At 34.2% G+C, this 16,215-nt stretch overlaps 1 protein-coding gene across 1 annotated transcript in view; it reads left to right on the top strand.

Annotated features, from left to right (window-relative positions):
* The window catches only part of LOC145688394 (uncharacterized), a 171,835-nt gene that overhangs the window by 139,842 nt on the left and 15,778 nt on the right, over nucleotides 1-16,215 (top strand). Inside the window, exon 2 of the mRNA XM_081762568.1 lies at nucleotides 13,258-13,837. Coding sequence (XP_081618694.1) covers nucleotides 13,258-13,837 — 580 coding nt within the window. The remainder of the gene's footprint in view (nucleotides 1-13,257; nucleotides 13,838-16,215) is intronic.

The following is a 16,215-nucleotide window of genomic DNA, read 5'->3' as shown; positions in this document are numbered from 1 at the left end:
AAATACTATAACACATGTTTTAGAATTTTGACACCTGTATCACAGTTTTGGAATTCTAGTGGTGGCCATGCACTGTTAGCCGCAGACTGTTTTCAAATTTTGAATCTTCCGCCATTTCACACAGAATTTGCACTGAGCTGTGAAACTTCTGTTATCGTTTTTCTTTTAACACTAGCTTTCAAACGATATACTACTTGCCCCTCTTTTCAATTGCCAATTTTGAGCTGGACCCCACCTGGGACCCTGCGGAGACCCTGGGGCAAATATTTTCACTTCGTTAAATTATCCTTTTCAATAATGAAACAGGAGTTTTGGCGTTTTAGCATAGGTTTCAACTTTTAGGGGTAGCAACGTTCTTTATGTACATCTGCTATAGAAAAAAGGTCAAAATGTTCTATATATTTTAGCCCCTGCAAAGGCGGGGTCACTTCTGGGCACGAAACAAACACCTGTTTTGGAACTTGCTCGAGATGTCCTATCAGGAAATAAATAGAATGTCTCCCAATTCAAAGTGCAATTTCGATATCATCCCTGGTGAGATTTGTGTCGAAGTTTTTCAGGTCGGGAGAATCTGACCCATTCGAAATGACTTGAAGATAGTTAGTACTCACTTAAAGGTTGGTATTTTAATCATATCAATTTGATTAAAGACACATTTTGTGCGGATAAGGAGTTTAAATATTTATGGCAAGATTAAGTATCTTCTGTACTTTTATTATTACACTTTCACTGAAATAAATGCCCTAAGGAGGAAGGGGGTTCAAGAATTTCCCATAAATGTAATCTCACCGTGCGAAGAATGGGCATTTAAAGAACATCTTCACTAACTCATTCTACAATTATTACTGTAGAGGCAGATTCGTTATAGCGCCTAACCATAGCTACACGCGCTCTCACATTCATTCATTCAGTGGAGTATTTCGTATGAGGTTTAGTTGTTGTCACCAAAGATGCTTAAAGCTGGAGAATCTTTTAAAGTGACCAGAATTTTAGCTTGCAGAAACGGGACGCATATGAATTGAGAGATCTGTCAAACTCTGATTCTGAGATTGCACAGGACGCCACCGATATTTTTAGGTTACGAAATACACAAGTAACGTATTAAAAAGCTTCAAACACTCAAGAGCAATAAAAGTTCGAGACATCTACTAAAATGAAATTAACTGTTTTAGTTCAGTGTCCCACAGTTATGCCATTTAGGTTAGATGAGACGGCTGATTACTGATTACTGATTACTGATTACTGAAAATGAATGATTGTAAAATTAACTTTTGTGTTGTCTCCCGGAAATCAAACCCGGGATCGCATGCACCAAACTCACATGCGCTAATCATTAGACCAGTGGAGAGGGCTGCATGGCCTAAACATTTCCAATGAGTATTATTTCGAAAACTAATTACATACTCACTCATTTTAACGAGAGATTTCTCTTATCGTTTACATTTAAATAACATTTACAGGACACTATGTTCATTTTGGCTTTAAACGGGACATTAGGGCGCCTCGTTTGAGAATTAAAAGAAAGAAACGAATATAGCTAAAATGATTTTCTATATGTGGAGACTTGCAGCATGGAGAAGAGTTTTTCCTCTAAGCAGTAAGGTTATTTTCAAAGATTGGAGGAAGGCATATACCAAGTTTCATTACAATAGAATAAGTTTTACGAGAGCTATGGTAAAACAGGCAGACGGACAGACAGAGTAAGTTGGTAGATACTTGCTCCTTTCGTTTCAATTACGTGTATATTTAGTTTCAAATGTAAGTATATTTCTATATTTTATTTAATAGAAAAAATCTAGAATATCCTAACTTTTGTTCTAGAATCATATTTGTATCCTTATATTATTACTTTAGAACAAAATAAGAGAAAACCTAACAGAATAAATCCACATCTAAGACGCTAATACTACATTAAATAGCTGTTACATCGACGAAAAGAAAAGAAGTGTACTTGATAAAGATTCGAACATAGATCAGCTGATTGAGAAGGAAGAATGTTAACCACTATGCCATACTCCGCTATAAACCTTAAATATACAAGTGTTATATATATACAATACGTCTATCTATCTATCTATCTATCTATATATATATATATATATACAGTGTGGCGCTAAATTTGTTGTACAAAAGCAGAGGAGTGATTCCTGAGAGAAAAAGAAACAAAACATTTCCAATAAACATAGGGCGAAAACCCCATCGTTTACGTGTTATAGGCTGCCGAAAACATGAAAAAATGAATTCTAAAGGTCCATAACTTCAAAACTATGGGATCTACTGTAGTCGGGTCAAGACTTCACTAAGAAACTAGTATGTGCTCTATCCAAAAATATATGTTTTTGAATCCTAAGGTACTCACGCAACAATTTTTATGCAGGTAGTTGGAGAGTACTTTATATCATAAGTCCGTAGTCAAACTCCCTCTATAAAAAATGTAGAAGCACCTCAGGATTCTGAAACACGCATTTTTGGATAGGGACATACTATTTCCTAAGTGAAGTCTGGACCCGACTACGGTAGGTCCCATAGTTTTGGAGCTATGAACCTTTAAAATTCATTCTTTCATGTTTTTGGCAGCCTATAACACGTAAACGATGGGGTTTTCGCCCTATGTTTATTGGAACTTCTTTGTTTGTTTTACCCTCAGGGATCACTCCTCTGCTTTTGCACAACGAATTTAGCGCCATACTGGATATATATATATATATATATATATATATATATATATATATATATATATAACTTTACGGCCTATGGAACTCAGAGGTTCAATGCCGCGTTCACAAAAGCTCTCCACTGACTTCTATCCTTAGCCAATTGGATCCAGTTTCTACTTTGTATTCCCATCTCTGCGAGATCCAGCTTAATATTGTCCTCCCATCTGCGCCTAGGTCTTCCTAATGGTCGTTTTCCGATTGGTCTTCCAGTCAAGACTTTGAAAGCGTTTCTACTTTCTTCCATTCTAGCTACATGACCCGCCCCCCTAAGCCTCCTAGACTTCACGACCCTAACAATGTTGGGTAAACCATATAAATTATGTAATTCCTCGTTATGAAGTTTCCGCCATTCCCCATTCCGGTTCCTCTTGGGTCCGAATATTCGTCTCAGGATCTTGTTCTCAAATACTTTCAGTCTATGTTCTTCCCTCAGAGTAAGTGACCATGTTTCGCAACCATACAGAACAACAGGCATGATTATCGTTTTGTATATTTTAACCTTCAAATTTTTCAACAGAATTCGCGACGACAAGAGATTTTGAACCGAATAGTAACACGAACGAACACAGAATATATACGTATTTCTGATGTGCGGAAGTTACCATGTAACAGTTTTTTCTGTGTTTCCCTGATTGTTAAACTATTTGTGTTGTGTATTATGTAAACTGCAATTGCAAACGATATATATTTTGTTTTTACCGGGATCCACAGCTTTCAAAGTTATAATAAGGTCAATTACATTATTAACCGAATTGATTTTTTTTTTATCTTCCATTGCTTCAAGGGGCAAAATCACCATTCCGCAAAAGACATGCATTTTCTTTTGTGATAGATAATAGCATATTATCAGCAATTACCACATTGATCTACTTACACAAGATAACATTAATGTTCAGTGTGTTTCTAACGAGATCTACAAGAGAGTAGGTTTTGTTTCGAGTATTATACATTATTATACGGTCCATTTCTAGCAGATTCATCGAAAGAATTCAAAGTTTTGTATTGTGGAAGAATAAAAGTCGTAACGTGATAACATGTATTTATAAATACAAGAAAGATAATAAATTTATTGTGTTTATGTATAAATTAAAAAAAAAGGATTACTAGTTTTTATTTTTTTATGTGAGAAGAAATAAGTAACTGTTTCAATCGTAAAAAAAAATCTATCAATATGAAGTCATAAATTTTACTAAGGTGAAAATGTTTTTAAAATTTGATTAAGTACTGCAGTTTTCTCGTCTTTTTACTTTTCTTCAGCTTTCAAAAGGAAATCCATTTCCAGTTATTATATATACCGATAGGACTGTTCGGTATTAAGTTACCGACTTTCAATGTTTTATATACCAAACACCACTGACATATATCTTCACTATATATAAAACTATATGAGGTGACATAAATTATTGACCACTTCCTGTAGGGCTACAATGATTAAATTTGACATAATTGTAACTTTCCGAAACTAACAGACAGGAAAATTTCCAAAAGTGAATATTTTTAATTTATAGGGGTCTAAAGAGAGGATGAAGAATTTCCCCATGTTATTTAAATGGGCCTTTTTTGGACCTATAATGTCATGTGTTAGGTACTTAGAATTGGAATAAAAAGTTGAAATTCGGTATGCTTGTACGTTTTTGTTAGCACTACCTAAGTAAATCAGCAAAAATAAAAAAAGATCCAACTGTTGAGTGGTTTTATAGGGAAATGAAAATCTTTCCCATGTTATTTATACGGGACATCTTTTACATCCCCAAATTATTGAATACTTCCTGTAGGGCTACAATGATAAAATTTCGCATGATTGTATGTTTTCGGGACAAACAAACAGAAAAATTGCCAAAAGTGAATCTTTTTAATTTTTAGAGGGTGTAAAGAGGGGATAAAGAAGTTCCCATGTTATTTAAATGGGCCTTTTTTTGGACCTATAATCTCGTGTTTTCGGTACTTAGAATTGGAATAAAAACTTGAAATTCGGCATGTTTGTACTTTTCGTTAGCGTTACCTGAGTAAATCATCATAAATAAAAATTTCCAACCATAGAGTGGTTTTATAGGGAACTGAAAAATCTTTCCCAAGTTATTTATATGGGATGTCTTCTACACCCAAAAATGTTTAGGTACTTCCGGCAGGATTAGAATCATGAAATTTGGCATGATTATAGCCTTCCAGAACTAACCAACAGAAAAATTGACAAAAGTGAATATTTTTAATTTTTTAGGGGTCTAAAGGGGGATGAAGAAATTCCCATGCAATTTTGATGGACGTTTTCTTGGGATACAAAATCGTATCTTTTAGATAGTTGAAATAGGAAAAGAAATGATGGAATTATGGGTCCAAGAGGTGCAAGGCCGTAGGCCGAGCAAAGACAGGTGTGGAGGCAAAGCCCCGGACAGCGTGTGGACAAATTCAGGAAATATGAAGAGCAAGTTCACGAAATTCACTGTCGATGCAAAGGCCGATAGGTAAAAAATGCAATTCCGTAGGCCGAGCAAATTCGGGGGTCTGGGGGCGGAGACCCCAGCTAGCCAAAAGCTAGTAGGCCTATATATTATAAAATTGTGACTCCTAATCTCTTGAACCGCCCGACCGATCTCGATCAAATTTTTAACGTAGATGTGGTTCTGGCTACTACGTTACGCGTTGGCGTCTACATTACGCCAGAGCATAATGTTTCAGTTTGAATTCGTAAATTTAAAAAAAATATTCGCAATTATGTGTTCTCTATGGTACTCCGTCATACGATCCCGTTCAACAAGACACTACCTCTTAACTGTCTGGGTACCATGCAGAATTGCTGGACATGTACAGTATTGTGTTTCTGAGTTGAAATTCACACCATACATCAAATTCGACATTTCATTTGCGCCAATCTAATATTTGAGTTCTACATTAGTTCAAGATAGGAAGGAAAGAAAGAATATACACGAAACATTATTTACGTATTTTTATTCACTGTCAAATCTATCCAAAATGTTAAAACGTTCAGTAACCTGGAATAAACTAAATTAAATCATAATACACTGAACTTTGGTGTCTTATCTGTATTAGTATATTAGTATGTAATTAACCTGCTCTAACTTGAACGAGGGTCAATCCAATGGAAGAAAAACTGACACTTAGGTTGTGTCCTGGAGCCAATGTGCGTAACAAATGTAATCGAACTTCAACATGACTTCCTTTTGTTCATTTACGGAAACATTCTGAACAATGGTGAATTCAATAAAATGAATAAAAACACAACAATTATTCTTTATAACTACATTTATATTTTATGAAAGAAAGAGGAAGAACTATTAGTGTATCATTAAAACAATCACAAGTTATTTTACTAATAGCACCTCGCACGATAACAAATATTTCTGCAGCTTCGAGCTTATTCACTGAAACGTCTTATGAAAATACAGTCATGAATTGTTTAACTGAAACAAACTCTCAAAACAAACAAATGGGCGTGGTAAGACAGAAGTATTGTGGCGGGATTTTATACACAACTTGCATGAAAAAGTGAAAACAAAAAAGTTACTTCCCTTCACCAAAATAACAGTGAATGAAAAGTTGTGTGTTGCCACATTCTTATTTGATCCTGTTCATGTAAAGTACTTTTATCAAACTCTTTTTTAAATTATATGCTCTAATTTACCTGAAAATTTATTCTGTGTATACAGTAAGCTATTCAAATCAAAGAACAGATAATTCACTAACTCATAAAATCTTCAATAATAGCTTTGAACAAAGATTCTTCATCTTTTTTTTTTCTGTTTTGAAGACATGATCAGCATTAAGTAGAAAGTGATAATGAACAGAGCAATTATCTAACAATGTCTTTCAAAACTCTTTTATGTATTTTACTTCACTCCGCATGCATGAATAATAATCAAAAGAACTTAATTGGCTTGGCTTAATCTTGTCACTGAGTAGGAACAAATGAAAGTTAGAGAAACTCTTTTGTCTTATTTGCTCAAAAGCGTGACAGTGAGCTTACATTGTGATAACAGAGCAAGTAACAGAAGAATTGAACATGTTAGTAATAATTAACACGTGTTACAGATTGCATTTTAACTACCTTTTAAATATATTATTGTAACATTGGTCAGAAACTGTCAGAACAAACCTATCTTGAACTACTTTGATATTTGTGTTTACCAATGAAACATAAAACTTGCATAAACTTAAAAGAATTACTTTTACTACAAGCAAAGGAAATTAGATTAACAGGAATAAAGCGACAACTTTTTGTCCAGGCCAATTCGTTTTGTAAAAGAATGACAAACAGTTCAATAGAAACATACAATACTAATATAATTTCTTTCTTTACAAGTATTCTCATAAATTTGTTTATTTTCAAACACGATAGTTATGAAAATAATATGATAAACAACTAGTTCTAGTAAAATTTCATCCTTTATATTCATTTTTTTAAGAAAACGAGAAACTAGTAAAATTTCATCCTCTATAAGCATTTTCATCAATTTATTTATTCATTAAAAATTATAATTACTGGTAAAATTTCTTCCTTTATAAGCATTTTCATAAATTTATTAATTTTCAAAAATGGGAATCTACTAGTACTTCTTCCTTTATGATCATTTTCATATATATGCATTATTAATTTTCCAAAAAGATCAGAGTCTATAGTAAAATTTCTTCCTTTATAACCACTTACACGCGTTTATTTATTTTCGAAAAACGAGAATCTTGTATATTTTCCTTACATCGGTAGAGAATTCTCATAACCATATTTGATACTTATTTTTAAATAAATGAATAGTGTATCTCTGCACTAAGCACTGTGTATCTGTCTCTCTTATAATATGTAAATAAACCATTACATTTTACACTTTAAAATACAGTTATCATACTCGATACGAGGAATATTCAACCCTCGATTAATAGACAGGAAACGGGATTTTAGTTTCTCATAATTTGATTATATGAATATGAAACAGTTCTAATGTCACAACAGAATAATATATATATATATATATATATATATATATATATATATATATATATATATATATATATATATATATATATATATATATATATAATTGTATATATATATAATTGTATATACATTTCAAAAAGATAACCACTAACTTCTTTTACCTCTGTAACAGTCCTTAATTTCAGAATAGCATAAAGTATTTTTGAGAAAACAAAGAAAGGATCCATAATTTGAATATTGTTTTGTTTTATTATTGTAATGGCAACACATTTATTTTTATTCCAAATCTTTATTACAAATACACAATACACTTACTTTCCCGACAAGTTTGTTAAATCAAAGTCTGAAATTTGATAGCCAATAACTCTGGAAGCAAAGGTCTTTACTTGACCAAATTTGAAATGTCTGTAGACTTTAATAAGTTTAATTCGCGTTTGAAATACAAGTATCATGGTGTCAGAGCCTTTAGTTCTCCAGTTATTAGCCATCAAATTTAGGGTTTTACTCAAATAAATCCAAACTGCAACTTTCATATAAAAAAGAACCCTCGGAAACCAAATATGTGCATTTCATATGCATACAAAGCTCATAAAGGTCTACTACCATATCAATTTTCGTTAACACAGAAAGAGTTTCATCAATCGCATTTTAGTGAAATTTCTTGATTTCACTGAGTCTAAACCCAAGTTTCATGGCCAATAACTCCGAAACCAAAAGTATGCATACTATATTTTAGTTAAGATTGAATGAGTTTCATGGATAGTAAACGATATATACAAATAATATCCTTCCACGAAGTGAAAACCCAACATTGATGGGCAGATAACTCGTAAATCAAAGTTCTGCACACCATAATATATCACTGGTCTATCTTCGTGCCAATTTTTGCCAAGATCGGATATACTATCTTTCTAATTGTGTTTTAGAAAGAAAATAAATCATGGACGAATGTTTGGTTTTACGACTTTATTTATTAGGATCACTCAAACGGGACTTACAATTCTTTTCTAGTAATAGCTAGTTAGAGCGATCCAATCCGTTAACGTGTAACGGCGACTTATGTTTGTCCAAAAGCACACAATAATTCTTGAAATAAATCGAATTTCTGAATTTTGTTCTTTTTTAGTAGATAGCTAGATTAATTATCTCGTCCGAACTCGTTAACGGAGTTAACCCGTAATATCTTAACGGCTTACGATGACTTACATTTGTCCATTGGTGCAGTGATAACTCTTGAACGAAAGCGAATTTTTGAATTCTGCTCGCTGCAATAGATAGGTAGAGCAATTATATCTCCCAAGTTCCTTAAGTTAATCCGTTAATATTTAACGCATAACGTTGATTGCCATTCGCTCTTGCTCTACGCAATAACTCTTCAACAAAAGCAAATTTTTAATTTTTTTTTTTTTTGCAATGCTAGAGTGATTATCACGGCGAGTTCGTTAATGGACCACACCGTTAACATTTTCACGAGAAGTGGTGATTTTAACAGTAATTACCAATATCCTCTGCAACAAAAGTAGTAGAAGTTACACATCTTGCCTTTAGATGGAGCAAACATTAAACTACATTTGACATCTACCGTACGAAATTGAAACTTCTAGAAAAGGTGCCGATTTCTCTGTAACTTTAGGTGGGCTCACTCAGATATGTGTGTTTGGTTGCAGACAAGGGTCTAAGAGGGCATATATGAGGATTTTAAGACAAATTGAATTCAAATTGTGCCAAATATTGTATATTTATAAAAAAAAATACATATACCAATACATATAAAAATCAAAATCCATGTTCATAAAAATACACAGAAGCCCACATGAGCATTGGGGGCCCGGGTCCCCCGGGGTCGGCGCCCTTGCTTTTACAGCGTGATTCTTTCCATTATCTACCAGAGTTTATTTTTAATAGTATTCTACTAACTGTTGTGAGAGGTAGAAATTTTATTTTTCAAAAAATATCAAGTCATAGTAGTTGCTTTTAAATATAATGGTATTGAAATATGAACGGGGTAAAGGGTGACAGAAGGAAAACTCTCGAGAGTAATTAGTATGACGGATGTTTTCCTTTTTTGAAGGCAAATGCCTCTACAGTGTGACAAAGTCGTTATCCGTGCATTTAGACTTGTTTTGTCACTGTTGGTCAAGAAATGTGACTTAGTAATTCATTCTTTCAGTATTTAAATGTAAGTAAAACACTAAAAAGCCGATTTTAGGATATAAAATTAGACAATAGGTTGCGCACGAGATCTTGTTTTTATTAAAATATAAGAAGTCGTCAAGTTCCTCTATGCTTTTGTTTTTAAATTCACTTAAAGAACATCTATGTTGAAACAATTCTATTTGAATTAAAACGACAGATGATTAATTACCTTAACGTTCTTTCTCTCTTCTTTCTTCTTGTTTGTATATAATTTTAAAATTAATATCATCAAAAATTTGTTGGAATATGGATAACTGAGTTGGTTTAGAGCTGTTATTGTATTGTCAGTATTCTCGATTCAGGCCAACGCGCTAGCATCTCTTGCCTACAATTTTCATGAGATCGTCTAACTGAAGCAAGGTTAATGCTAACACTATTTTGATGGGTGATCATGGAATTCCAAATTATGCTAGCAACGCAAAGTTCACTCATCGTCAAGAGGATTGTTTGGGAGCTACTTGAATGAAATAAGTAACGGAATAAGGGCAGGAAACCAGCAACATTGATCATGCAATTTGCAATCTAGTGACTAGATAATCGAGCTTCTAAGCGCCTATTGCTACGCTTAAGCCCTTTTGGACTTAAAAAATAAAGAAAGAAAAGAAAAGAAAAAAAAATGGTTTAGCTTGTATTATCATTTCACAATCGTGCGTTTCTGCTCTTCGGATCCCGCTGACGACCATTCTCATTTTATATTTATTTCCTCAATCCTGTTAGTGAATGTTTGGTTAGTACTTTTTGATATAAGACCTAAAAGTTTGTTTCCCAGTACTCTTATTGTGTTTGATTGCTAATCAGTGATTGTACCCAGTGGAAAATAGTTTCAACAGATGAATCTGCAACGTTTTAAATCGATAGAATCGAGAAGTAGAATATTTCGTTCCTAATCCTCAGCTGAGAAAACACTCGCATTTCAAATCAGACTCAAAATTATTAAACTAATTGTTACGCGTATATATATATATATATATATATATATATATATATATATATATATATATATATATATATATATATATATATATATATAATTAAGCATGTCAATTACATTTGTCTAGTTGGAAAGACTATGGAATTTATATAGAATATCAGAAATCCTATTATATGCGTGTATTGGTTTGAAAAGTATCTAGCTTTGTTTTAGGAAACGATTTGAAATTCTATAGTTTACCTCCTCAGACTATTATTTGTTTTACATAACAATATGCTGTAACTTCTGCAAACACGGAAATTCTCTAAGTAATCCACAATCAATTAATATATATATATATATATATATATATATATATATATATATATATATATATATATACATATATAATTCTAATTAAACAATCCTTGTTTTATCTCTGAACAGTTAGTTAACTTTTCTTCTCTAAATATTAAAAAAAAGTCTTGACATAACACAAAATCAAGGAAAATTTTATCCTAAGTCTACTTCCGTAAGTTGTCGCAACGACAGATTTCCGCTTCAAAATCCTGTGATGCATGAACTCGGTACCAGCTGTATGGATGACCAACCACACAAAAATTTGCTTTCATTATTTGCATTAGACTTGTGATAAATGGATATTGCGTTTAGTTTTGTCATGCTCCTGAAATAGAATTTATAATCCTTTCGCTTTCCCTTCAGTGGATGAAGTAGATAATCCAAGAGATGCTAGAAAAACTCATTGGTTTAAATAGAATTGAGCTGGTATTTGAAACGATATCATATGGACAGGAATCACAAAGTAGTTCCACGTGCATTTTTTTATCTATGTCTCCATAAACTGCTTTTGAAAAAAAAAAAAAAAACTAAGTCGCTTCTCTAATTTAAATTATGCACTAAATATTAGTTAATGAACTTGCTGACGTAGAGACCAATAAATGTATGAACAAACAGCCTTTAAACAAATTAAATATGAATGTTTTGACAGAAGGATAGGTTGCTTCGTAACTAATACTTTGTAGTACTTATTATTATGATAGTTTGTTGAACTTTAGCGCCCTTTTCAGTACTGAGGCTATATGAGGCCTGGACCCAGAGTTTAATGTGGAAGTCAAATTGCCGTAAAGCGTCCAATTCCCATCAGGAAGTCGCTGTCGGAAAGAGGGATTGCCGCCGTCGACGGTGGCACGACTATCTACTTGTTCAAAGTTGCCTACCTTCTGCCGAGGGGCCAAGCGGTCGAAAATCGTAAAATAAAATGCCCTTTACCGACAGTTGCCGACCGTCAGAGTCGGCAAAACAGTCGGAAAGGCCTCTTTCCGACCCTCTGCCGATTCCTTATCCCGGCCTCCTTTCGACGACGGCGCCGGTGCATTTACTGCGCCTTTACGGCTGTTTGCCGACTGCTCGGCAAGACAACTTTCCGACGGCGGCGCCAGTGCATTTAATGCTCATTTCCGGCTGTTTGCCGACTGCTCAGCAAGGCAACTATTCGTCGCGGTCGAAAATCGCTCAGAAATACGCCGACGTCCGGCGCCGGCAATCCGACTGCGGAATCTGGTCGGCATGGACAAATTGTCCGACTGTAGGCGGCAGAATCCTGATGGAATGTTCCCTACTAGGAATCAGACTCAGATCCGTGTGTGTCAGAGTCGTACGCAGTAGCCACTAGACCAGTGGAGAGGCTCAACACATATAGATGATATACCATTACGTAATTTTTACAGAACAACACTGGTATTTTTTTTTTAAAGTTTAAATGTCACTAATCATCAATACTTTTAAAGTATTTTAATATTATCAACAAATCTTTTAAAAGTCAAGCAAGATGGATTATAAATGAATAAGTACAAAAACTCTTAATAACGCTCCTATGAAACTATCTAATCTTTAAATGTAAAATTATTTCTAGGTTGCATTGTTGCATTGCTACTTAAGTAATCACTGAAAACTAAGAAATGTTATTTAATCACTGAATCTGTGCATGTAAGCAGGGACTGAAGAACAATTACTAATTATTATTACATTGGCGGTTTATTACGTTAAACATATCATAGTTATGTGACCTAGTTTCTTCAGAAAAAGAAATGGATCTACGAATGGCACTCACTTAAAGTGCATAAATGAGCATCAGATAATAAATCTTTGTTGTGGCAGCTTACTTCATTGATAAGTATTGGACAAATATATTTTGTAAAATACTGAAAACTTAAAACCACGAAGTTAAATTCAAAAAGTATAAAAAATAGAGTTCCTAGCATTTAATTCATATATGTCCAAAATTCGAGCCTGAACATTTGCTTACTACTATTTCTACATGTGGTAGGCACGATTTTTCAACCTGTAACATGAAAATACGTTGAAAAATTTACCTCTGAAGCAAGGTAATACCATTGATTAGAATTTAAGAATTTTGTTTCTTCCAATTTGTGTGTATTTACTATTATTTTCATTTTCTTTTGCAGAAAACAGAAGTGAACTCTCTCTGGAATTCCAGTTCCATCCTGCTTCCTTCAAAATTGAAAATAGTAAAGCATTACTCGTATTATCAATTGTTCAACCAGCGAATAAGAAGGTTAACGTAAGCTTAACATGCTATACACCAAACCCTGTTTTACTGGGTAAACAACAATTGCCTATGGAACCCTTTCTTGTTTTTGACGTTACAAATTTGATCAAAAATAATACTTTTAAATTAATACTCAAACTGAATGTAACCGGGAGCAAGAATGTTCGAAAAGTGTTTACTACGCGTGGTGTTGAGAAAGGACCGCTGTTAGTGCTTACAGCGAAAGAGTTATATCCAGAATATAGAGTCAGGAAACGATATGTTAGAAGTGCCGATTATTTACAAAAATCAGAGAGAGAGGATTCATCTAACTGCCGGCTAGAGCAATGGTTAATATCTGCCGAAGAACTTGGATGGTCTTGGTTGCTTTACCCTGATTACTTGCCTCTGAACTTGTGTGTTGGAGCATGTCCAACTCCTCTTTTGAATCAACTCTTCAATTCAACAATTCATGCTGTAGCTCGGGATGTATACAGGTAGGTAAATTAAGTGTTAGTTGTTTTAATCTGATCGTTGTTACCCGCATAGCACATCATATTCACAAGATGTTCTTCGGATACCCTACAGGTTACATTCTTATCCTGGAACATTCAATCTCACAGTAGGTTGATGCAGGTTGATGTTCAAAAATCCGGCCATCCAAAATCCGGTTCCTCTAGATTTCTGGCATGGATTTCAGAGTGCATTTTCAAATTTACCGCGTAGGTGCTCTACTGTTTTCTCGAGGTGCTGTTTATGTTTTGATGGCGCTAGAGTTCTGAGGAATAATTTTATGTTGGATGTGTACGATAATAAAAGGGACAAAGTGAGAAATGAAAGGGTGAGATGAACAAAAGTTGTAGAGATCAGAGTTGGCGTGGGTCAATGAAAACTTGACCCACGACCCACTGACCCACCACCCATCGTGACCCACGACCCACTGACCCACCACCCACCGTGACCACGACCCAATGACCCACCACCCACCATGACCCACCAACCACCGTGACCCACTGTGACCCACCATGACCCACAACCCACGGTGACCCACTCTGACCCACCATCCACCGTGACCCACCACCCACCATGAATCACTCATCCACTGTGACCTATTCTGACTCACCTAAATCCATCGTCATCAACTCTTAACACGGTCCACGGCCTCTTCTGAACTGACTAAAGAGTTTACACTTGTAATAAAACAAGACTGTGAAATTGTCACTAATGGGAGTTTGAATTTCTAGTCAATCTCTCAACCACCACTCTGTTCGAATAACGGTGGATCTGACCTTTATGATATAAAATGGTAAAGTGTTTGTCAGTGAGGAAATTGAAACAGTTCGAGGTGGGGGAAAATTAGCGTGTGCCTAAAATATACTTCTACTAAGAGAGTATTCTTGCAAGTATTAATTTCTGAACGCATTCCAAAAAAATACTTCTATTCGTAGGAAAATACACCTGCACAATATGGAAAAGGTTATGGTTTCTCAGTTCACAGTATTTTTCTCACAAAAAACTTGAAAAATCAGTTTTTCATAGTTTATAAAGGTGCTCGGGTACCCTATGTGAGAGCATCTCCATAAAGTAAGCTCATAATTGTAATTTGTGTAATCACTAAAACACCACGTTAAATTTAAGTTACAAATACGCATAATTGCAATTATTATGAATATTTATTCAAAGTAGTTTACCAAAAGCATCGAAGAGACTTACTAAAAAATAGGTACAAAGTTAAATAACACAAATAAGCCATTGCTAATACAAGTATACATTTTCTATAACTCGTAATTTTCCACATTAAAACAAATCTGAAATCGGGTTTATTTTCTGTTGGTAACTTTTTCGTGGTAAATCATCCGCAGGGAATGATGTCCATCCTTCAGCCAAGAAATAACTAGCTCGTGTACTTTGAGCTTGTCTAGCGGTGGGCCATTAACATTGATGAACAACAAGTTACACAATGTTTGAGCACTTAGTCTATTTCTAATATCAGTAATCTGTAAATTCATAAGGGGAAATCTCCGTTCGCACTCTGTCGTGGAAATCGATAATGCTTCTACCCGATTTCTGCAACTCCTCATCGACAATCTGCTTGTTAGATTTAAGTTTGATAACGATTTTTCTTAGTCAGTTTTGAAATACTCAGCAAGAAGTATAATTTCTCTATCACCATACAACATTTTTTCCATATCGACCATGTCAGTTGGCAAATGTCGACTCATGGAGAACAGAAACTTCATCTACCACGCCTTCGATAGGGAATCTTGTGAATAAATTATCAATTAAAGCCTGATAAACTGATGATTTCTTATTTGTTTATAAATTTAATTTTTGCAATTACACATGAAGGTTTGATACCATTACCAAGTTCCCTCCCCCGTCTAGAAAGCGAAAAGGAACGAGGTTCCTGGAATGTTCAGAAGTGAACGGGAATTTCCCTCCTTCTTCCCCTTCAACTACCACACTGCTGCTTGCCATGTGCCAAATTACGATGAATTTCAATTAAATTATCATAGTATAATTATTTCCTTGTTGAATTATCAATACTTTTCAGTGGAAAAAAGGATGAAATTTCAAAGTTCCAAATCAAGGTAAGTAGACCAACGTAAAGGGAAAAAAGTGTAAAATTTTCCATATAATTATGCGTACAATCCAAACTTAAAATTTCCGTATAATTAAGCTTACAGTACAAATTTTATGCCAATTTTAGTCACAAGTTTTTGGGTTGATTGCCCTGTGCTGAAAGCGCTCCATATAATAAACATAAGCTTCAGCAATTATTATAGTAGAAAGCAATGGATATATGAAGCCAAGCACTGTATTTTTTGTTTCTGATTTTTTTTTCTTAAATAACATCGATCGTTTTCGATCATTT

Source organism: Thermobia domestica, chromosome 6 (assembly GCF_964235325.1).
Source record: "Thermobia domestica chromosome 6, izTheDome1.hap1.1, whole genome shotgun sequence".
In the NCBI taxonomy this organism is placed as follows: Eukaryota; Metazoa; Arthropoda; class Insecta; order Zygentoma; family Lepismatidae; genus Thermobia; species Thermobia domestica.
This window is presented reverse-complemented; position numbering and strand designations above follow the sequence as displayed.